The sequence below is a fragment of the Salarias fasciatus genome, chromosome 20, assembly GCF_902148845.1.
Source record: "Salarias fasciatus chromosome 20, fSalaFa1.1, whole genome shotgun sequence".
In the NCBI taxonomy this organism is placed as follows: domain Eukaryota; kingdom Metazoa; phylum Chordata; class Actinopteri; order Blenniiformes; family Blenniidae; genus Salarias; species Salarias fasciatus.
Window position 1 is genome coordinate 7,723,477 of NC_043764.1, and position 22,766 is coordinate 7,746,242.

The 22,766-nt window shown below is 42.6% G+C and overlaps 1 protein-coding gene across 3 annotated transcripts in view; it reads right to left on the reverse strand.

The window, feature by feature from the left end:
- LOC115407889 (helicase ARIP4-like) overlaps positions 1-22,766 on the reverse strand; it is a 76,013-nt gene that overhangs the window by 9,871 nt on the left and 43,376 nt on the right. For 2 of the 3 annotated variants that reach the window (XM_030118453.1, XM_030118455.1), the window contains 3 exons: positions 4,988-5,231; positions 3,393-3,526; positions 3,047-3,226 (listed from right to left, as the gene is read on the reverse strand). In XM_030118453.1, the coding sequence (XP_029974313.1) occupies positions 3,047-3,226; positions 3,393-3,526; positions 4,988-5,231 (558 nt within the window). Of the gene's footprint in view, positions 1-3,046; positions 3,227-3,392; positions 3,527-4,987; positions 5,232-22,267; positions 22,539-22,766 lie in introns of those variants that run through there. The other variant, XM_030118454.1, reaches the window with a different exon arrangement.

The window sequence follows — 22,766 nt, forward strand, 5'->3', positions numbered from 1 at the left end:
GGCGGAAGTTGTACTCAGGACTTTTTGCAATCAAGTTTTTCATACATTTACTAAAAGGAGTGTTAATTATTGCAAGCTCTTCATGTTACACAAGGTAGGGACATTGAAGTCTGAGGCTGACCATAAGATTACTACTAACGAACGAGTGAGTCTGGAATCAAGACATTTAATTGGATTCAAATGGCGGGAAACTAAATTCCAACTTTGACTTTCCAAACTGTTGGAAAATATTTCAATCAAATTCACATATTTAAAGTTTAGCAGTGGCATACTTTATTCGCTGAATGTCAACATTTTTGTGTGGGTGAGAGCATTCACTCTTGAAGTTTTAAAAAAGTTCCTGTCTCAACAAACACTTTTCTTTTTTTCTGCAGCGAGTAGAAAAATACTGGCTTTTGCCACTGCTCACTTGATGCAAACAAAGTACTGGACTTCTATTCAAGCAATGTATTTAAAGACATGAATCAAAAGTAAAGTTTTCTTTGTTCATAATAAAAATGACTTCCAAAGATGAATGTGTGTGTGTGTGTGTGTGTGTGTGTGTGTGTGTGTGTGTGTGTGCGCGCGCGCAACGGAAAAGACCGAAATCCATATCAGATTAAAAAAAAAAAAAAAAAAAGGACTTCAACGTCAACGGTATCAAGTGGTGAAAGTTACACAAGCTGGCAGTCTGTGAGGGCACGACGGAAAGAGGTGGTGTGTGTGTGTGTGTGTGTCTGTGTCTGTGTGCGCGCGCGCGCGCGCGTGCGTGAAAAAGATAGAGAGAAAGCTTATATAAGCGCAGTGAATGGCTGGTTATACAAGTAGGATTAGAGTGGAGGGGGAGACTGGTTATGCAACCCCAACTAGAAATGTCACTGTGCCACTGTGGTGTGAGCGCATGTGTGTGTGCGTGTTCGTTACGTGCGTGCGTATACGTGTGTGTTCTGGCCCATAACCAGGATTAGCCAGCTTTATTGCTCCACAAACCCACTCTGATCTGCTCCGCGGACACTCTCTTTTCATCTCTCCTCCACCCATTTGTTTTTTGATCCTTCGCTTTTGCCTGAGACAGCTTTTAATTTGTCCATCCTATGTAACTTTTCCCCAGCTCACTCCAAGTGTGTGTGTGTGTGTGTGAGTGTGTGTGTGTGTGTGTGTGTGTGTGTGTGGGTTCGGGCAATGAGGGAACGGTACATGATGTACCCTGTGGAGGTTTTAAATATTCTGATGCACATGATGGCAGCTAATCTACAAAAAACTCCCTCCACACGCACACACACTCACACTCGCACACACACACACACACGTACACGCGCACACAACAGGAAATGAGGGGATTTCTAATCTCAGTTGCTTCAACTTTTTTCGAGGACTTTCTGTAACAATGTTTCATAAACATTTCTGTGTGGTGAACAAAGTTTTACTCTAAATTTACAGAGAATTTTTTTTTCCCTGCAGCTCACGCTCAACACATTCTCCGACACTCTTCTCTGTTGGCGTCCAACAAATTTTGTCTGATTGGTCAGAAATTTCCATTGGCTGTGGATGTTGTGGGAAAAGCAAACACGCAGCAGTTGTCCAGCAGATCCCGTGTTGAAGATGGTTTTTCTTTGAACCTTGTCCCTTTTAAGTGTGCTCTCGATTTAGAAAGTCTAAAATTAAAATCTCTCAGTTTCATTCATGATCACACAGCCACACAGTTTCGTTCAACATCAAATTGATCTGCTGCACGGTGGCTTCAGTGTAAAATATCGACAGATATTGGGGTGTCCTTCACTTCCTGTATATTTTGTTTATTTTCACCTTTAAGTCCAAACTAATGCAGATTTCTTTTAATGCAATGATAAAGCTTCTTTATTTAACTTTTGTGAGATTGTTGCTTTAGAGACGTGAGTTTTCCACAAGACGCCATCCAATTACTGCGACCACGTGATAATTCGATGTGGTCTGTCACTGCCTCGGTGAGGACCAGATGTGGCGAGTAATAAAGCACTTGTACTTCTTTGTACTTGACTATTTTTTGTTCTGTTGGCGCCAAAAACCGGTAGAAGAAGAAACCTTTAACCTTAATCTCGACTGCCTTCATGTTCATTCAGCTCAAATCTTTATCAAAAGTGCTTACAGGCAGCATGTGGTAGCACCTCTTCAATAACAGATGCTGAATGTCTCACTTTATCATTGCAGCTCCACTCATAGCGCTTCAAAAGGGAAAACGGAGTCATGATAACAGATCAAGTCATTGGTGTTAAAGATTGCACGTCTGAAATTGGACTTAAACGTGTTACCACGAAGATGCAACGCTTCATTTTCTTCCGGTTTTTTATTAAAATTCCATGTCTTCCTGCCTCAGGTGTGGTCAGACATCAATCAAACCTGAGGAGCATCTGGAGAACGAGCATCTGATTTATTTAGGTCTCGATAGCTTCGTGAATGTCTCAGAATGCACTGCTAAAAAAAAAATAAAAAAAAAAAAAAGCTTCCTCACTCAGTTCTCAGTCATCTGCTCTTCATGACCTACTAGCCCACTTTCATCATCAAAGGTTAAAGGTCGAGCCTGGCCGAGAGAAGCTGCTCTGCCAGCATTCAATAATATACATGAATTCAGAGCTGTTGGCAAAAAACAACATGTTGCTGTTTGTTCACCAATATTCTTGGTCATGAAGGTTTTCTATTCTTTGAAAGGTGAATTTCTTTTGTCTTTTTCTGTTTTCCCTCTTTTCTTTGCTCCGTGAGCGAGCTCATTTAGTTGTTTCATCAGTCTTAAAAACCTTTTTTTCTCACTGAAACAAACAGATGCTTGCTGAAAAAAAACCCTCTTTAATACACTTTTATTTTCACAGAGAAAAATCAACAAACCAAAGCTTGATTAGCTTCAAGGTGACGACTCTCAAGCGTTCACAATTTCAGGAGGAAGTAATTAACAGACTAACCTGGGTTGTTTCAGTTGATAATTTACTTATTAGACATTTTCAAATTTAGAAAGTGCGTCTTTTTTTATTTCTTTTCATTTTTTTTTTGAGCTAAAAGCTCATTTAGGGTGTGTGTGTGTGTGTTTTGTGCTGACCTCTTTTGTGTGTTTCCTCTGAGGCGGTAGAGGTGGGGACTTTAGCCTTGCTGTCGTCCTCGCTGGCGGTGCTGGAGTCCAGACAGATCACCTCCTCCCGGCCCGACTTCGCGGCCGGCTGCGACGCCGCGGATACCGACGACGATGATGAAGATGATGTGACATGTTTCACCACATCGCCTGGGAAGAGGACAAGAGGCAGAGGAAATGAGGGACGTAGTGGGGGGGAAAAAAGATGTTGAAGACACGACGTTGAGACAGAAGAAAACGGTTTCTTTTGACGTCTCGACTTTGAATTCACTGTTTGAAAGAGAAACTCCAGCTTTGCGTGTGTTCCGGCTCTCACCACTGGAGTACTCAGGCAGCAGTGGGACAGGGAAGTCCTGCTTTCTCTGCTGCTCCAGACGTCGCCTTCTTTCCAGCTCCTCCTGCTGGGCCACTTTGGTCACTGCCTCCAGCTGGTGCTCCCTCAGTAACTTCCTGCACAGAAACAAAGACAAACACATCTTGATATTAATCACTATCACACCAAACAAGGGGAACACACCGATTCCCTCATGCGAGAGAATTGTTTTGACTATCTGTCACGAAAGAAAAACGTTCGAAAGGTCTTGAAACTGTCAGTTAACCTCAGCTATAAATATATAATTTTGAGAAACTTTAGACTAATTTTTGGACATTTTTCAAGCTCATTAATATTTTTTTGAAAGTTTAGCAATGTTCCAGTTTCAACAAAAAGCTCTAAGAAACACACCTGACATCAAAACAGGCTGATAAAATTAGTCAATGGCTCGCATAGATCATTGAAAAATTGCGTGAAGATAAACTAAACCTCATTACACCCAAATGAAAAAGGTCACAGAATAAACACCTACAGTATGTAAACACTGATTTCTAATAATCAGATAAGCCTTCCAGTAATTAAGTTACATTATGACTAAGTTGCTCCTTTCTTTTTTACATGGACCTCAAAAGACTTTTTACTCTTTAAACTACACTTACTTCCTTTAAGAGACTTCATCTCTTTCTATTGGCAAGATATAAAAGGCTTAATAACACAATAGGGCTACAAAAACAAACTGGTCTGTGTTGACAAATACATAAAATAACTCCAAACAAATCTCTTCACACACAGTTACGTATCTTATTAGCGAGGCAGAGAATTAAGGGCATCGTTCAGTAAAGATGCTGTTACGCAAAAGCAACACCATATTTGAGGCTAAGCGATATCGTGTTTATTGGCAGCTTGCAGGAATGAAACTGCAGACTGAGCATATGTACAATCAGTGACAGATTTCAACGGTAATTGGCCCGCGACACAGTTCCTAGAAATTAGCGTGAAATCTGAGGTTGAGTGGAGATAAGAAGAAGAAAATATATATACAGTAGAAATGTGAAGAATCCCATTATCCAGCCAACAATGGCTATTTGAAACACAATAAGTGTTGAATAAGCGGAGTGAATGTTGGTTTATTCTGCCCGTCAGCACCAACGTGGGGATTGTGCAGTAATCCCTTTTATCTCACGGTTGACTGGCTTCTGCTTGGCATGCAATGAGTCAGACTCTTTTATTATTTGGCTTACAGTCTTGCAGCAGAGATAAATGTAGAGTAAGCAATAAAAGGAATTATCTGATTCCTGAATATCTGCATATGTTAGTTCTCTGATGTAGTATGAGGTGCATCAAGGAAGGGATGTGGAAGGTCACGGCATGATGCTGCACAGTGAATCATCATTGAAATGTTATATTAATGACTCCTGTCAACTTGTGCGAGTTGCAGCAGTCTGGATTTCACAGCCGCTGATGTTCAAGGAAAAGAGACAAGAGGTCCTAACTTCTGTGTGAGAGCTTGAACTGTTCATCTGCAGCTACTGTGAAGCCTTGACAGCGGGTCGGAAGGTCGCGTCTGAGCCTGAAGGGAAGTGGGCGGGTTTGGCTACCTGATGTTGCGTCTCATGTGTGCCGGCTTGGAGCTCCTCTTCTTGGTTCCCGTCAGGGTGGAGGGAGGGGAGGGACTTTGGCTTGCCGGCCTGGAGTGGGGTCTGGACGCGGGCTGGGACGAGGGAGGGTGGGCCGCCGTCTCCGCCGACGGCGAGGTAGATGGCGGAGGGTTGCACTGCCACACTGCCGGGTCGCCGCCCTGAGCCTCATTCTCGGAGCTGAAGGGGGCGCTGTGGGACTGGTCTGTGAGAGGAAGGAGAAAGAATGGGGGGGGGGTGATCAATAAACTAGAAAATTACATCAAAATTAAGAGACTTGTCAGAGCTGCACGCAGAACACAATATGTAAGTTAAACACGTTTTGAAACCAATCCTGAAGGAAATGAGTGGTTAAACGTTTACGTCTGATTGGCATTTCCTCTCGATTTAAAGGTAGAAAAAGACTTTAATCAGCCTCAATCCAACAAAAGGGTCGTTTTTTAATCTGCCAAATGAGAATTTTTCAAGATGCCCCATCAGTCAAACATGGCAAGAAAAGTCAGTGGTTACATACATTTATTCTTCAAAGCAGAAGAAAACCTTTGAAACAACAGCAAAACTCCTGAACAAAACACTGAAGCACCAACATATTTTTGATGCTGAAGCTTCAGTCTCTGGTGTCATGGTACAAAACGTACAAAGCTTGAGGTCATTCGAGAAAAATGCCGCGCCTGTAAAGTCAGAACAGCTTCACAAAGCTCAGTTCTTTGAGCTTTAATAGCTCAAGCAGAGGCAGATGGAGGACACACTCATTAAAGCCCGGATGATGAAAATGACTGTATCATGACAATAATTAGGCGGCCTGGTCTGACCTGGACGTGTCGCCGCCACGAGCTCCTGAAAATGATCACTCTCGAATCTGCACACCTATCCATTACTGCGAGTGAACAAGAGGCTGCTAACGAACAATCAGCTGAACTGAAAAAAATCCTTACAGCCAGTTTGAAAGGCTTGGCGGTGTTTCCACTTGTTCAGTTTGGGTGCAATAATTTTATTTCCCCTAAAAACTAAAAAATATCTGGAAAAGCACTTTGACACTTTGGCTATGTACGAACAAATGTTTCACTTCATGGTGTTTTACTTGAAGGCTCATGCATGTTTGAGCCAGATTCTTACATTTTCAGGTATTCGTTCTTGAGTTTTGAGCTTTATGAAAACTTTTCATAGACGTGCATGAATATTCATTTTTGTTTTTTTACTTTTGTAATTGAGCACATTTCAGAACTTTCACTGCAATAAAAAAGTTGACTCAATAGTTCTTTTCTTTTAGATATGTATTCATTCTTCTACGTGGAGCACTCTTAACTAGGACAGTTCTAGAACCGCACCTAATGTATCCTCAGTGAGATATGTTTGTGTTGGCATGGTGTAGATATTTATAGCCTGCCATGACTGCTGTTTTATTCCAGACGCTTCGATTTTACGGTTGTTCAGAGTTTCAACTTTAATATCTGGCAGTTCTTCAATATTACTGTGTGTTTCTGATGCTGCTGAGAAGCATCTGTCAGATGTGAGATGATGGTTTCTGTGACTGATGGAAGTCCTGAGAGTCACTGTAGTGAATCCTGCAAGGTCCTAATCTGTGGTTTTGGATTATTTTAGTTGTCATAAACAATCAAGGAAAAGAAAACTTGTCAGAGTGTCAGCGGTGACGGGAGAGGAAGATAAGAGTAAAAGAAAAGTGTTGTCAACATTCAACTGCAATTTATTCACTTTTTAACACAGTGCCTTTCTTGAGCTTCTGACACGGCTCTAATCCTGCCTGTTTAAAATTCATGCTCACATTGAATACATTTCCATTCTGAGCTGCGGTGTTAACTTTTCTAATCGATTCAAACTACAACTTAAGAAAACTGCATGAAGGAAGCTCTGAACTGAAGCACATCTCATTGCGACGTGTTAGAAACTGCGTCACATCGCATCTGCTTTAATTTCCACCTCTCTCTCTCTTTTTTTTTTGTGCATTTGGTTGTTGCACCGTTTCATTTACCCTCAATCTGTCTATACTTCACTTTCACCTCTCTTCTTCACCGTCTTCTGCTCTCCTCCTCCTCCTCTCTCTGTTTTTTTAGTTGTTCTGCCAGAAACACACTGAACCAGATCTGAGGCTTATGTAAGAGCTGGATCATAAATATGGACGGTTTATGAAACACAAGACAGGATACAACCACACACACACACATAGACACACACACACACACACACACACCAACGGACAAGTGCTCACATAAGAATACAAATCAATTCCAAAATACCCAAAACAAACACACACACACACCCATCAGTCAGTCTGGCCAACAACCTGCCTGAGATGACTGCACAAACGAGGACAAACAGCCAACACACACACACACACACATACACACACACAATTTTCATTTTCAACATGAATAGAAATGCAGGTAAGACACAGTCACTGGATGACACCTGGAACATCTGTGTATGTGTGTGTATACAATGTGAGAAAGAGGGAACACAGACACACACCGCTAATATGTTGGGAGCTCGGACGCTGGAGATGAGCTCACTGTGAATTCAAAAACAACTTACATAAAACGCCCCTTCAGTCCGTCTATGCGATCACAAACGTCTTGATCCGCCTGCTAATGACACCGGCTCGGCTCGCTTTTCTAAAACCCAGGCGGACATTCGCACGCTTTCATCCAGCCCCTCCAGGTGACGTCCAGATGGGTTCAGCGCCACAGTGCATGAGCCAGACTGCCAGAGTGAAGCTTAAGTGCCTCAGGAGAACATTTTATAGCTAAGTCTTTGCAATAGTTGAGATTATCGAATTAGGGAGAGGAGTAGAGTGCAGAATAACAACGTTTTTGGAATGTTTTAGACCAAAACCAAATTGCATGAGCCAGTCTTAATTCCTGTACTGTTCTGATAAAGTGGGTGTGTGTTGTACTCTATGTTGGGCTGTGCTGAAGGTGTTTACCAGATGATAAAATATCAGAAAAGTGAAATGAGAAACCAGCTGCAGGTGCTGCATGGTGGAATTAACAAGGTGTTTAAAGGCTTTAATGCAGGGGTGTATATTGTACATATTTTAGTTCAGGAATCGAACCGGTAAAACAGTGCCTCATGCTTTTCTTTCTTGTAGCCAAAGCGGACGTGATGAAAATGTCCATGTTTTTACAAAAACCAAACAATTATTCCAGAAAATGAGTACTATTTTAACATAAAGTCAATTTTAATGATTCCTTCTGGTGCAAAATCCAGTGAAATGTCCAAAAACTGCTACAATCACTGTTGCATTATGCATTTTTGTACAAACTCACCCTGACAGCATGACTTTGAGGTGTCTGCAAGCAATGATGCAGCTTTCTTTTATGTCAGCATGTATCGAACTAGGAAACTTTTGAGAGGTTTGCTGAAGTTGCTGTGTTAAACACAAGAAAGTACTATCACAAAAATGTTAATAGCTGTTAATTTGTTTTAATTCGTCTTAATCATCATTTAGATTGAGACAGTGAAACATTTATTCTAAGGGTCATGTAATAATCAAGACTGTGCTATATTCGGACCGATGCATAATGTGTGCACCCCAGCATTTGCAGTGGTTTTATCTTTTTCACAGTTTGGATCCAAATAAAACATTGATGGATTGCCAGAACTCTTTTCTGAGACAGTCGTGATTCCTGTGCATGACGTCTAAGGACTCTATTATGAAACCACCCTTATTTTTATTTTTCCAAAGAAATCTTCCCACAACTAATGTAAATTTGGAGCCAACACTCAGTAGTTTTCCCCCCTCAGGCTGAATGCTAGAAAACAAGAGGTCAAAGCTCACTCCTATTCAGTGAATTATCTTAAAATTTACTCAGTAGAATATAGAGTTTTTGTGCCCTTTTGTAACTGTGGCTAAAAAAAACACTCTTACACAACCTCTAGTATGCAAGCAGAAGCTGCGTCCAACAACCTTCGAGAAAGGACGTCATTAAGTATACATTAGTGCAATACACTACTCAAATGATCAAAAACAGCAGGACTGTAATGTGTTCATGTAATAATCACTTTTTAGTGATTAGGTTTATAGGAGTTTCGAGAAAATGTCCTATTTGGAACATAAGCTTGAGTTGATTGCTCATAATGTATTTTTTTTTCTAATCTGCTATTTCTTATATAAAAGCACATGCTCCAGCAACCATGAGACACATAAAACACATCTCTTGTTATTTACATGATTCAGAGAGAAGAAAGTGTTAATCCAACTCTGTTGAAAAGTCCAGTCACAAGACAAGCCAAAATGTGTCTCGTTTTTTATTGATACTATAAAATGAGCACATGACAAGTGATAAATATTGGAAAGTCACTCGGGGTTTTAAGTTTGCTGTGGCGTCTTTCTTCTGCCTCTCACTAATGTAAGAAGGACCATCAGAGGCTGCCTGTCTGAATTAGGAGAGAGCTCATTTTATTTTCACTGAAGTGGACACAGGTTCACAGATTTACACAATCAATCCTCGACTCCATCAAGCTCATTTTCCCAACACCACCTTACAGAACAGTTACATAACAGTTCCTGAAATGCAGAGAGAGAGAGAGAGAGAGAGAGAGAGAGAGAGAGAGAAAGAGAAAGAGAGAGCGAGCATTTCCTCTGAGACCTCTGCTGTTCCTTAAACACCTGATTTTGAGATGTTTGTGATGTCTCAATATTTTCCAGTGTAATCTGTTTTCAGTGCTCGAGTCACATCATGAGCTGATCCTTCTTCTTGTTTTCATTAAAGACCAGCGGGCCAGTGCTTCTGCTGCTGGTTTCAGTTTTGGCACAAAGTCTTTGTCCAAACATGAGAAAAAGCTTAAAGCCCTCTCTGAGACAACAGTGACAATAATGAGGTGCAGCGGCACACCTGTTTCCTCTCATGGAATAATACTTCTGCTGCAAATAACATGAAAATGAGAGCAGGATGCAGCAGAAGAGGCCATTAGCAGACGGGCTAAAGTTACCTAAACAGCACAAACATTTACCAAACAATTTTGCTTTCGACAAAGAAATGCATCGGGATCACTACATCCAGGAAAAAGCTATTTCAAGTCACTCTGACATTTACAAATCTGGATCATACACGTATATAATTAGTGCTTGAATTTTAACTTTTTCCTCGAGGCAATTGTGCGAAATACAGTGTCCATCAAAGGGAGAAATACTGCAGAGATGATCAAGGTGAAACTTCTTCTTTGAATAAAATAAGATCATAGCGTGAATAACACTCTCAAGTGATGTGAATAACTCCAGCAGTATTACGAAATAGTGAAAATACAAGTCGGCTTCCAGGAGAACCACTTCATCTTGTTACACACCAGACAGGATATATTCTGAGTGAGTGCGTTTGAGGTGAACATGCCGAAAACAGGTTTCAAAACCTCAATGATACACATCTATTGTACATCTATTTATACCCTCTGGTCCTGTCACTGTTATGTAACTGTCACTTTTTTGGGGGGGCGCTGAGTTTAAGTTTAGGAAAATGTGAGGTGGGTCGAGCTGAAAGTGAAGCCGGAATTTGAGCTAAATATAGAAAAACATCACGTCTGAGCAGCTGTGACCTTGTGTTTCATACATCAGTCTGGAATCTGTTCAGGTCAAAACGCACAAACGCAGACTGAAATACAGACTTCGAAACACACATCTGTGAACGCATCTTGAGGAGAATCTATCCGCTTCATGACCTGACCGGTTATACAATGCACTTGAGCAAATGTACAAAATAAGTTGCATAACTGTTCAATACTTTCCACTGAGGAGCCAAGATGCTGGAAGCTTCTCCTGGATCTCGCAAAACAAACAGACGTGCGCATGTCTTTGGGTGCTGTGCAAACAATGAGGACGGCACCAGTCTGGCAGGGATCCAGTCAAAATAGTCCGTCAGAAAAATGCCATTGGTTAATTAGAACTCAGACACTTTGACAGATTACACAATGCTACAAAGATTCCAAATGCATCCAAAACATTTTTTCCACCTGGTACTTAGCAGGTAACAATAATTAAAAAAAAAAAGCTCCTGCTTAACAACTGCTGTTGGGTTTCTGATGCCAGTTTGATCAGTTTTTTTCCCCAACAATGCCACCTTACCAGGAACAATTTATGAACTGCTTTAACCACAAAACTATGTACGTATTTAGTCATTTTTTTTGTTGTTGGAAAAGATCAACATCAGAGGAAACAAGAAATACAGTTTAAAAAAATGATTAAAAAAAAAATTATGAGGACAAACATCACAAGAAAACCACTTGTGGCATTCCAGATGTCATCTGAACTGGGAATTCTAAGATGTCTGTGGAGATGTAAATATAACTGGATTGAGACCTGAATCCCCACAGTCGGAATTTCCTGTTACTTGAGAACTGTGAGAAGCTCAGATTGAAATTCTACTTGCAGTTCATAGTGTCTGAATGTTCTATTTTTGCCACTGAAAACTTTAATTGCTCATACTTCCAGCTGTGCCTGCGGGTATGACGTTACATTCTAGTAAATCTAGTGCATTCTCATGATTCCAAGTTCCCAGATAACTGGAATGGAAGCTTAATGTCAGCTTCACACAAAGTAATTAGACGTTACCTGAAACCTGGACACCAAATAAATAAAAACCACACTTACAGTATTCATGACGCTCTCTGAGATGTTATCACGAGGTGAAACAGAGGTGGAGAACCGGCAGTCACTAGGGGACTGACTCAAACTTGGCACTGGGAGTGATGATCAGAGAATCAAAACACAACAGAGCAGACGTGTGAAGGCAGGTGAGATCTCGACCCCGGTCATGACAGATGCGAGCGGAGTGGAGGGAGAAAGTAATGAAGTGTCTCCATGAATCGCTGAATCATCCGGAGTTAGCAAGTGTCACGGAGTAAACAGCACCCGCAGCATATTTTTCTAAGCCATTAATTTGTTTGGAGGGACGCTCCCTTTGAGTTCTCTACAAAAACAAGACAACATGTACTTGGGAGATATGCGACTCAAAAAAAAAATGTGAAGCCCTTGGCAGCAGAATGAGGGCTGGAGACTGTGTGTGTGTGTGCGCGTGCGCGCGCGTGTGTGTCTACACAGTGGGGATCCAGTGGGAAAACGTCTTCGGCGGGGTTGCGTAACCACATCTACGTATATGTTAAGTGTTTACATAACTCCTCAAACTGTGCTGACGAACGCTACACCGCAGCCATGCGGGGGCTCGCCGTGTGTCAAACGAGTGCCGATCCCTCGAGTGTGTCCGCGGCATGAAGACGGGAGAGATAAGGAGGACGAACAGGAAAGGATGAAATGCAGAACGACAAGGATGAAAATGGAAACCAAAACATTTTAACCTCCTTCAAAGAGCAAAATAACAAAAAGTACCAGACGAAAGTCCTTATGTTGCGTGGTTATCCTCAGCGGGCAGAAAAGTCTCCTCTCAGGTTTGAAAAGCCTTGAACAACTCGTTGGATAAAATCAAACTCACGTCGTGGGTGATTTCATTCCCGGTGATACGGTGATGAAAACAGTTGACTGACTGCACAGAATGCAGACTTCTGGTAAAAGGCGAACAGACGGGTGAACGTCATGTCCTCCAGCTCAGAACACCAGTACAGATCTCAATCTGTGAAGTCAGCCAGTAACTTTGACTTTCTGAGCAATTCTGGTAACAATTACTAATAACAGTGCCAACAAAGACTGAACATCTGAAATCTACATGAAAAAAAAAAAAAAAAAAACGCTCTGCACCCTTACCAAACACATGCTCTGTAGCATGAATGGGTGTTTAAATCAAAAGGTTACAGAACACAAATCTTTTGCACTTTTGCATTTGATAATACTAAAAAACAAATCCGGCAAGTCTGTTTACAAAGGATGCAGCTATCACAGCTGTTTCCATTAAATTCTATTTACAATCAAAACAGTTATTAATATTTTCAATAGTTATCCCTTCTAAAATATTTAAAGATAATAAAACGAGCTGGGAAAAGGGAGACCCCTGACCCCCCTCTGAAGTTCTGGTGCCCCCCCAAGGGGAAGTCCGACCACGCTAAGAAAATCAACGCTCAGAACTCAGCCTTAACGACACTGCCACAGTCCAGCATTAAAACCACATTTCACCTAAAATAGTCTTATTTAAGGGACCTCAGCATTCAGTGTCCCTGCAGTGGTAACTTAAGGTCGATGCGCAACCTAGTCGGGGTGACGTTTGCATCGACATCCAGCAACAAGAACACACACACTCACACACACCAACACAGGAAATATGATGTGCTGCCTGCGCACTTGACCTAAATACCAGGTTGCTTTTTTGTCACCAGACGAGAGCAGCAAACTTTCTCACACACACACAAAAATGATGAGCTTAAACTTTTTTTTTTTTTTTTTTTCCACAATTTTGGTGTATTTTCACATTTGGATATTGTTGAAGTTTTTAATGTCTGTCGTTGATTTGATTTGGTCACTGAAACGGAGGAATAATTGAAGCGAGTGAAGCGGACAGTCGGTCCATGTCACGGCCGGTCGCCGTCCTCCCGCTTTTCTACGTAAGCAGATTACAGATGACGGCGGAGATTTTACTACTACACAGCGGAGAATCCTCTACGTCACAAACACACACATAACAGAGCACGTACTGTTGGGTTATTCAACGCGCGCCACACACACACACACACACACACACACACACAGAGGATTCCAGGAAGTAAATCGGAAAGAAAACAATACAGAATTCACCGCAGCCGAGAATCAAAGCTGTTCATTTAATCACATCGAGCAAAACAAAGTTACAGAAGGTCTCGGCTGGATGATTCAAATGGATAACATTAATCAATTTTGTGTCCCTCTTTTCCAGAAAATGCATCTATTCATTTGTGGTTATTCAACATGTTTTGGAAAGTATGAATGAGAATTGTGTAATGCTGGACTTTTGTAATGCCAGCGAGAGGTCAGTTTGTGAGAAGCTGAATGTAAAAATGAAATCCCCAAGTTGTTCTAAGCCAAATCGAAGGCACATGTGTGTCCTCGGCAGGATGAACATTATCTCCTAATTTTTTTGTAAATCGTGTTAAGGAGTCATTCAGTTTTATTGTTGCTTCTTGCAGTAACTTGTTACCGTTTCCAGTCCAAGTTTTTCACCACTTTCACTCAGCAGAACATTCTTGAGTGTTTTTTTCCCTGTTTGACTAAACTCCTGTGGTCATGCTCGGGTTTGTAAGGAATCCCCAACATTTGGTGAAAGTTAGTTTTATCTGATTTGATTCTGGGTATGTTTCTGTGCTTTGTCTCGTTCAGAGCTGTGTGAGAGTTACTTATAAACTAATGGCCAGTTAAAAATATCATCTCAGGTTGAATCAGAGGCTGTAGTTCAGGTGCAGATGATTAGTGATTCGAGAGAGACACATGACACCCGTCTTATTTAACCCGCTGACATTTTGCTGCTCTCCTTGTTATACAAGTGTGTGGTGTCGTCATACGAGAGGAAAAAGTCATTGCCACTTGCATCATAGATTTAGAGAGTTTTTATGCTGGATGCCCTCCTTGACACAACCTTGGATTGAAGATAAACGGTTCACTACAATGACTCAACACTGACATCTTTTACACATAAATTCAATTTTAACTACCGCTCCTTTAAAGCTGACAGCATTTTTAAAATTTAAGTTGGTGTAAAGAACTTGAACTAACACCTTCCTGACAAGGTCTGAAGGGTCTTGGGAGTACGTGGACCATGCTGAGTTAAAAAGTTCACAATCACATGAAAGAAGAGACGGGAAAAAGTGTTTCCCAAGAAGTGTCAGTCTGAAACTTTGCCTTGCTTGTGGTTTCTTGTCCTTAATATATACGACTGACAGACATACCCCAACTTGTTCTGCGAAGGCGTATGATCACATTTCTGAAATGCACGAAATAACTGGGTGACACTTTCTGCACTGTCTCCAATTGTTTCTCGCGTTCTCACCTTTCCACCCTGCCTCTTCCTCGTCTATTCTTCTCTTCCACCTCTCCTCCTCTTCATCGGCCTTTGGCTCTACCTGCCAAAACCTTCTCTCCGTCCTCCCCCGATCAATTACCTGTCTGAGTCTGATCTCCGAGCTTCTCAAACGTCTTTCCTCCTCCACACTCATCCTCTTTCCACATGCCACCTCTTCTCCATCTCCTCCCTTCTCCGTCTCTTTTATTTTCACCTTGTCACCCACATCCATGTACAAGTCCAAGCATGCTTAGTGGCAATCACCGATCCTCCCTTTTGCACAATTACCTCCAAATGACATTAATTCATAGGATACAGTGTCATTCAGCACGCTGCAGTCATTCACAGGTATAATTAGTCTGACAGTCTGCTCTTTCACAGGCGGAACATCACCGTGTACACCGTGTTCATTGGTCGAGAGTTAAGGATGCGCTGTGAGCTGACTGAAAGTCAAGTTGCGGCTGGGCAAACAAGGTAATACAAAAAAAGGACAGTCAAAGATCTGTATTTAAATGCAGACCAAAGTAACAACAGTAAGACATGATATTCTTTACAAATACACTCACAAATGATTCTCATTCATTCAAGTTTCCACGATCAGTTGAAGTCATGATACTGAGCCGAAGCCTGAGGTAGTACGTCATAACTGACTTTTAAAATCTAACTTCCCGGAGATGAAAATGCATCACAGCGAGACATTTAAGCAAAACTGAACTTAACAACCCTTATAACGTCTCAAGCTTTGAGGGTAAAAAACTAGATTGTTTTAAATTTAATGGCCAGACTCCTTAGAACATGGAAAATATATATTTGCAGAGAAAGCGTTGGACATTTATTGCGGTCATAACTTAGCAGAACGAGGGCAACAAAGAAGGGCCATAAATTTTAAGACTTTTATGTCAATGAAGAATTCACTTTGATGCCGAGTATCAAAAATACCTCGTTAGCCTAAAATCTCAGACCTGTAACCTCGATCAGTTCCCAAAATCTGTTGAAAAACTGTTCACCAGATTGAAGCCAAAGAATTTCCAAGTCATTAATAAAGCCAGCAAACATTAAAATAAAAAACAGTAAAGATGGATTAAGGGTTGATGGATACGGGTCGAGGATGAATGTATAACGGGGTCATCGAGCTGCTTCAAGAATGGAGACATGCAACACCCCAAAACTTCTCATTTGCTGGAGTGGACGCCTCGGGAGGCTGCGGCTCACAATGAGGCAACCTCCGTTTTTTTTTTTTAGTGTCCTACAAGCTTTTCCACTGACTACACACACACTCGGGGACACACACACACACACACACACACACACGCTGGGGCTGAAAGTTGCTCCCTAACAGACAGACGGGCCATCGCCGTCGAGGCTGGTCAGACGAGAAGGGACGCTTATGTAACCGCTGCCTCTGGCTGTTACACAACCAGCATGTTCACAAGAACCTCACGTCCTGTACGCGCACGCGCACACACACACACACACACACACACACACACACACACACACACACACACACACACACAAAGATGCACTGCGTCACTGACACCCGGCGCACACACACCTTTAAGAGCAGCGCGCAAAGTGACAATTAAAGCACATCGAGGGTCTGAGAGAGACACACACACTTGCATACACATGCTGTTTTGGTGAAGCGTGAGTCTGCACTGCCACTGAAACACGGAAAAGTTTCGTCAGTCGCCGGATTTTGTGCCTCGCTTCATCTGAACCACAATGTTCTCCTACTTTTATAACAGCAATGAAATTAAATATGGATTTAATGACAGATAGCGCCCTTAAATCATCTCTGGAGGAGGAGCAGCAAAACAATGAGGAATTTTAATTGTCATGAAAACAACTGATTTATCTACTTTTTGTTTAACTAAAAAAGCTGCAGCATGTATTAAAACATGATGGCAATGTTTCAATAAGTTTCCTTTTTTTCAGGACCTCACACACATTGCTTCACAATGCTCAGGTTCAAACCGGAGACATTCTAATTATGAGGTGAGACTAATGACCACTACATCGCCAAAATATTAAAAAGTGCATTTTTCATATTTACTTTCGAGAACCATTGCACTTTTTTAAGTTAGTGGTAAATTTGAAATATTCTGTTGAAAACAAGGAAGGAAAAGGTGAATTTTTCTGAAGCTCATGATGTTAAACTGATTTAAACTTTTCTAAAAAAAAGCATTTCCAAGTTGGACGAAGACTTTAAATAGGTTACATAACTTTTCTTGACTGAGAAAAAAAAATAAACAATCATATTAAAAGTATGAAGACACACACGCAGACACAGACACACACACCTCCCTTATATAACCGGCCGCCCTGAATGAGTTATTAAGGCTGCTTTATTAGAGCGAGGCAGGTGAGTTATGAAACCCTCCTGCTGGCAGCCTGTGTGTGTGTCTGTGTGTGTCACAGAAATGGCGAGGCGGCCAGAGACGAGCACGACGAGGAGTGACGGCGGCGCGGCAGTGAGGCAAAGAGAGAGAGAGAGAGAGAGAGAGAGAGAGAGAGAGAGAGCACAGCGGAGGGGTGAGGCGAGGTAGAACAGGCTGTTTGTAGGCCAGTGTGTCACTGCTGCTGCTGAGGAGGAGGAGGAGGAGGAGGAGGAAGAGCAGAGGAGGAGGAGCGAGTGAGACACAGAACACACACACACACACACACACACACACACAAAGTCTGGAAGCCGCTACCCATTATCAACGTGTACCGGTCACACTATAGTCTGTTACGTAAACCGTCCCTGGCAGCATTTAGGACACAACGTGTTCTTAGAGTCTCTGAACCTCCTTCACAAAAGCCCCGCCTACTCAAATCCACACTGCCTAAACCTTCAAAGAAATGTACAGTATGTCGTAAAACACAGTTGGATTAACTGCATAAAGCTGAATGTGAATCTAGATCTGCTGGTGCTTCACCACATCCCGTTTCCTCAACTCTAAAGGGAGGCAGTGTAGAGCTGGATGACACAGCATGGAACATTTTCAGTTATTTTCAGAGAAAACGATAAGTAGTCCTGTAATGCCACTTTGCACCACAAGATGGTGAAGTGAGGCTTCCTCACAAAAGGAGAAGAATCGGAAGAGTTACCGCTAGAAGTTCAATTAACACTGTTGACAACTGTGAGCTCACTCCTGCCACCCAGTGGACAACAGTGAGGTCGCTTAAATCAAACATAAAGTAACTTTAAAGACGTCCCTTTTTTCAATTAGCTGTTCTTAGACTAGTTGAGATAAATACATGCAAATTTGAAAAGGTATGAGTTCTTGCTGACGGATTCAGTTGAGTTCACACGATCAGAGTATGTAGACGTCAGCATTAAAGCAACAGTAATAAAGATTATGTGATCGTAAAGCTATTCAAACATAATAAAAAAAAAATGCTGAAAGCAGACGTTCTTAAACACACTTCATGTTTTATACAGAACTGAGTTTGTCTTACTGGTGTGATGGACCAAAGTCAAAGCGCAATTATAACTGGTTAACACGGATCTAATGAATTACCTGATTACCAAAAAAGAGAGTTTGAGAAAATTAACAGCCGAGACGATACTATCTGGCAACAAATGTTCTCTCTAAAGGTCAGACAGATTAACTATGGCCTATGACCAAAAAAAGAAAAGGATGAGAAGGGGAAGAGCCACAGCTTTGAAAATGCCAACATCTGAGAACACAAACTTTTAATCATGCAACAGGGTTTCCTCTGCTCTTTTTGTGAGGAGCAGTGATCACAGTGAAAAAAATACTGTTAATGAGGAGGAAAGCGCTCTTGTTTTTAAAAGCTAATGGACAAAATACTCGTCTGGCTATCAATACCCTTACGATAATGTTTCCTACATTTCACAGACACGAGCAGCTCTCTAAGGCAACAGGAAGCTGGGAAGCTCGATTTCTTTACCACAAACATGAACATTAGTGTTGCCGTGCTTCTGTTGGACAGTTCCACAATCCAAGGTTAACTGTTTAAACACAGACCTCTGTCTTGGAAATCAGCTTAAAATCTTGTGTGAATGCAGGAACGGTGTTTGTATAAAGCCTTACCACAAGCCACTTTGAGTTGAGGTTGGATTGCATGTAAGCATATGAAGGTTTCTGATTTCGAACCCTTGTCCGACGGCCAATCACTTCACGTGTAGCACAGACCTCTACCGTGAATCAATCCTCATTGGTTTGTCAGTCAGTGGTTGATCTTCATTCAACTATGAACATTATCAAGAGGCACATAAAGTAGGCTAGACTTTTCAAAAGCTTATTGTTAATATAAAGACTTGTAGAAAAATGAGGGGTTATCCATGTAATTGCAGAGGAATCTACATATGAATATGTCTAGAAGTTCTGCAAAGGTTGCTTGCGCTCAGTACACGCCCTGTCCCCATGATGTTCGCCATCTGATCACAAGGCTGCTGTAATGTAACATTATACGGCACTGCAGCTATTTAATGAGAAGCAGAGACGGGGCGAAGACAGTGTGAGAGGGTGGAGGTTGAATGAGGTGAAACGCAGACAAGAGGAGTTCATTAGGGAACGCAGTGTATCGGAGTCACAGAAAAACAACAAAGTTAAGCATGAAAGCTGCACTTGTAGGGGACAAATCTGTCATCGGAGAGAGAATGGAAAGAGGAAAAAAGAACCCAGGCAGAGAGGAAGGGGAACAAAGTAACTGGCAGCGTGCAGTGATGAGATGAGGGAATAAAACTTGAAAAGGAGAACATTTACACTAAAAGAGAACAAAGGAAGCCGCTCTGTGATCTGACAAGAGGAAACGGACGGATCAAAAACAGAGGTTGAACAAAGAGAACATTAGGGAAGTGGGGAAAGAGAGGGAATGAGAGCCATGTGGCCAGCCCGGCGAAGCCTACATCCTCCTCGCTGTGGCGTTACGAAAGCAGCCAGACTGCACGTGCTCGCGGTGTTTGGCCCGGTAACCCTGTGCTTGCCGGGACAGGACAGGTTGTTCTTGCCTGGCGTGCCCCAGCTAATTACAACTGAACAGAGTGTGCCGCTCTGCACGTCAACAAAAAAAAAGAGAGAGAGAATAGAAATAAAAAATGAGGAGGGACAAGCTCCTTCCTGTTTGACTGTACCACAAAGGTGTAATTTCCTCTCACAGTAAGTAGTTCATCACTGATGGACAGACTGTACTCAAGGGAAGGTGTGCACACACGCGCACACACACACGCAGGATCAAACGCACAGCCACACACAGGCACAATGGATTTGAGGGAGAACAGTGTGTTCCTTCAGCCTCTATCACTACTCCACATACCTCGTTCGCAGTGATGACAAGGCATCTACTGTCTCCTTCCCTCATGCAGACAAACACCTGGAGCAATCCCAAGAATTACGAGCGTGCGCACGCTGACGTTGATAATCTTTCCATGAAGAATTCTCCGTCAGTGCGTTTCTGGCTGAACAGAAAACCCAGCGAGAGGCTGGCGGCAGAGCGACGGTGCACCCCAGAGCCAGAGCAAAACTAACAATGAGAGGTTTTCAAAAGTGGAAATCTCCGACTGATCAGGCAGCTCCCGAATAATGATCTGATGACCTTTTCAGCCACTTCAAAGCAGCTGTTTGTACAGGGCAAACTAACATCTTTTATAACACTCTGCGAGGAAAACACTCACACTGAAGGAGTGTTTCTTTCTCCGATGACGACACCGCAGAAGGTAAAACTGTCAGAACACTGTCATGCGTTTTATCGATGTTTCTGGACTCAATAAAAGTCGATGATCATTTATATAATGTGGAACGTGTAGGAGTGACACAGCAGTGAACCAGGACGGCATTACAAAACACATTAATGAGGTACAGAAGGAGCTTTAGGGATAAACCACAGTCCACTGGAACATTTTGTTTCAACCGCCTCAAGTTTCTGTCAACTTCGTCACTCAGACCTCAGACACTGTAACGCGAGGACGGACAAATGGTTTTATATTACTGTCTGGTTCAAGTGCAGACACAACGCACAATAAAGGACATTGTTTTCTAGGAAGAACAAACTGTTCTTCAACATGGAATCCCATAACAATGTAGCTTTCAAGTGCTTATCAACCGATTTTGCAGGTAACCGAGAGACGATTATTGCTTTCGGCGGCTCCCTTCCAGGGTCGGCACAGTGGATCGTGATCTGCGTGTTTGACTTGGCACAAGTTTCCCACCGGACGCCCTCGCTGACGTAATCCTCAGTGGGGATTTATCAGCGGGGGGATTCAGACCCCCGCCTTTCAGCCAGTTTACTGTTTTAACCTCTAAGCCACCATTTCTGTAAATTATACGTTTCCCTGCTTAAGTTAATTCTCTAAATGCTATTTTGAAGAAAACTTGAGATGAGGATTTTACGGATAATGGCCCACGAGTTCATAATACATGTCATAAAATAGCACGAAGCTCAGACAAGCGTGTCAGCTCCGACATGAGACGTCTCTGCTTGTTCAAGTCACTGATAAATCAAACACGTTTTACACAGCTTCCTTACACAGGTTCCTTTTTCATTCATCCACACATGGAGCCGCCCGCTGTGGCGCGCTCTCCTCGCTTGCCGCCTCATGCGTTTACCCCCCTAACCCACTGGTCTCCTGAACCATATGTTTTCCAGCCTCCACATGCTCACACTGCAAGCATGGCCCAGTCATATCCCGCTCCGCCAATCACGCTCCGGCATTGGTTTAGGTAACCCTAGAAACAGCCAATGGGAGGGCGGGGCTGAAGTGACAACACGGGAGAGAGAGGCAGCGGGCACGCGCTGGAGAGACCGGCTGAAGGATGGATGGAGGGCCAGAAAAATGGGACAGATCAAAGTGAAGAAATGCCAGAAAAGAGAGAAGTGTAGCTTAAAAGCAGAAGAAGTGCAGGGAGAGATGAGCACAGTACAACAGCTGAGAGGTTTTGCATTTTTAAGGATGTATGGATTCACTGTTACACAACAATGTTAAGTAACTTAACATTAAGCGTGAATCAACTCTTGCTGCAACATTTGGACACTTTAAAGATGGTTTCACATGCCAAACCTCCCCCTTTTATTGGTCACTTAGTCTTTTCCAGCCCTTTCTATCCAAACTGCCCGTGTCCTCCCTCAGCAATCGTGATGCTTTGCCTGAAGCAGGATGCAGCAATTCTGCAGCTGGAGCTGACCGGCGTTTCGTATCTCATCAAATCAACCACTAAGAAGACGTAAAACTTTCTTTTTCTCTTCTCAAACCGTCTGATTTCTCTCCTACGGTAAAACACCTCATTTTTCTATCAGGTAAACTTTCTATTCGTTTTCCTCCAGGTCATGAAATTCAGCCAGAAGTCAAGGTGACGAGCCAACTTACCTGCGAAAGACTCTGATTCGTCCAGGAGCAGCATGGTTATCGTGTAAAGAGAAGAGCTTCTCTCCTCTGCCTCGCGCTGTCAAGAATCGCCTCTTCCTCCAGAGAAAGCTCAAACTATTTAAAAAAAAATATGAGGAGGTGTATTCTCTCCTCCTCTCAGTCTTGTTTTACACTCGGCTGCTCTTTAATCGACTGCCACAGTGACTGACTGACTCACTGACTACCGGCCGACTCTGCGCGCTCCTCTCCAGTCAATAACAATGTGAATGTGAGGCTGAGGCAGGCAGGAGGGCTGGCAGCTGAAAACTTACATAACCCTTCACGCTGGAGCCGGGGCCCCGCCGAGGGGGGACTCCTACTGGCTGATCAGCCTTCCAGTCCTCCGCCCCTTCTCCTCCAAAAGAAAAACCACTCCCCCAACACAGAGCATGTACGGAAGCAGGCGCCTACACGCTGGTGGCGTCTGTGTGTTTGTCGACCTCCTCATAACACCTCAGCA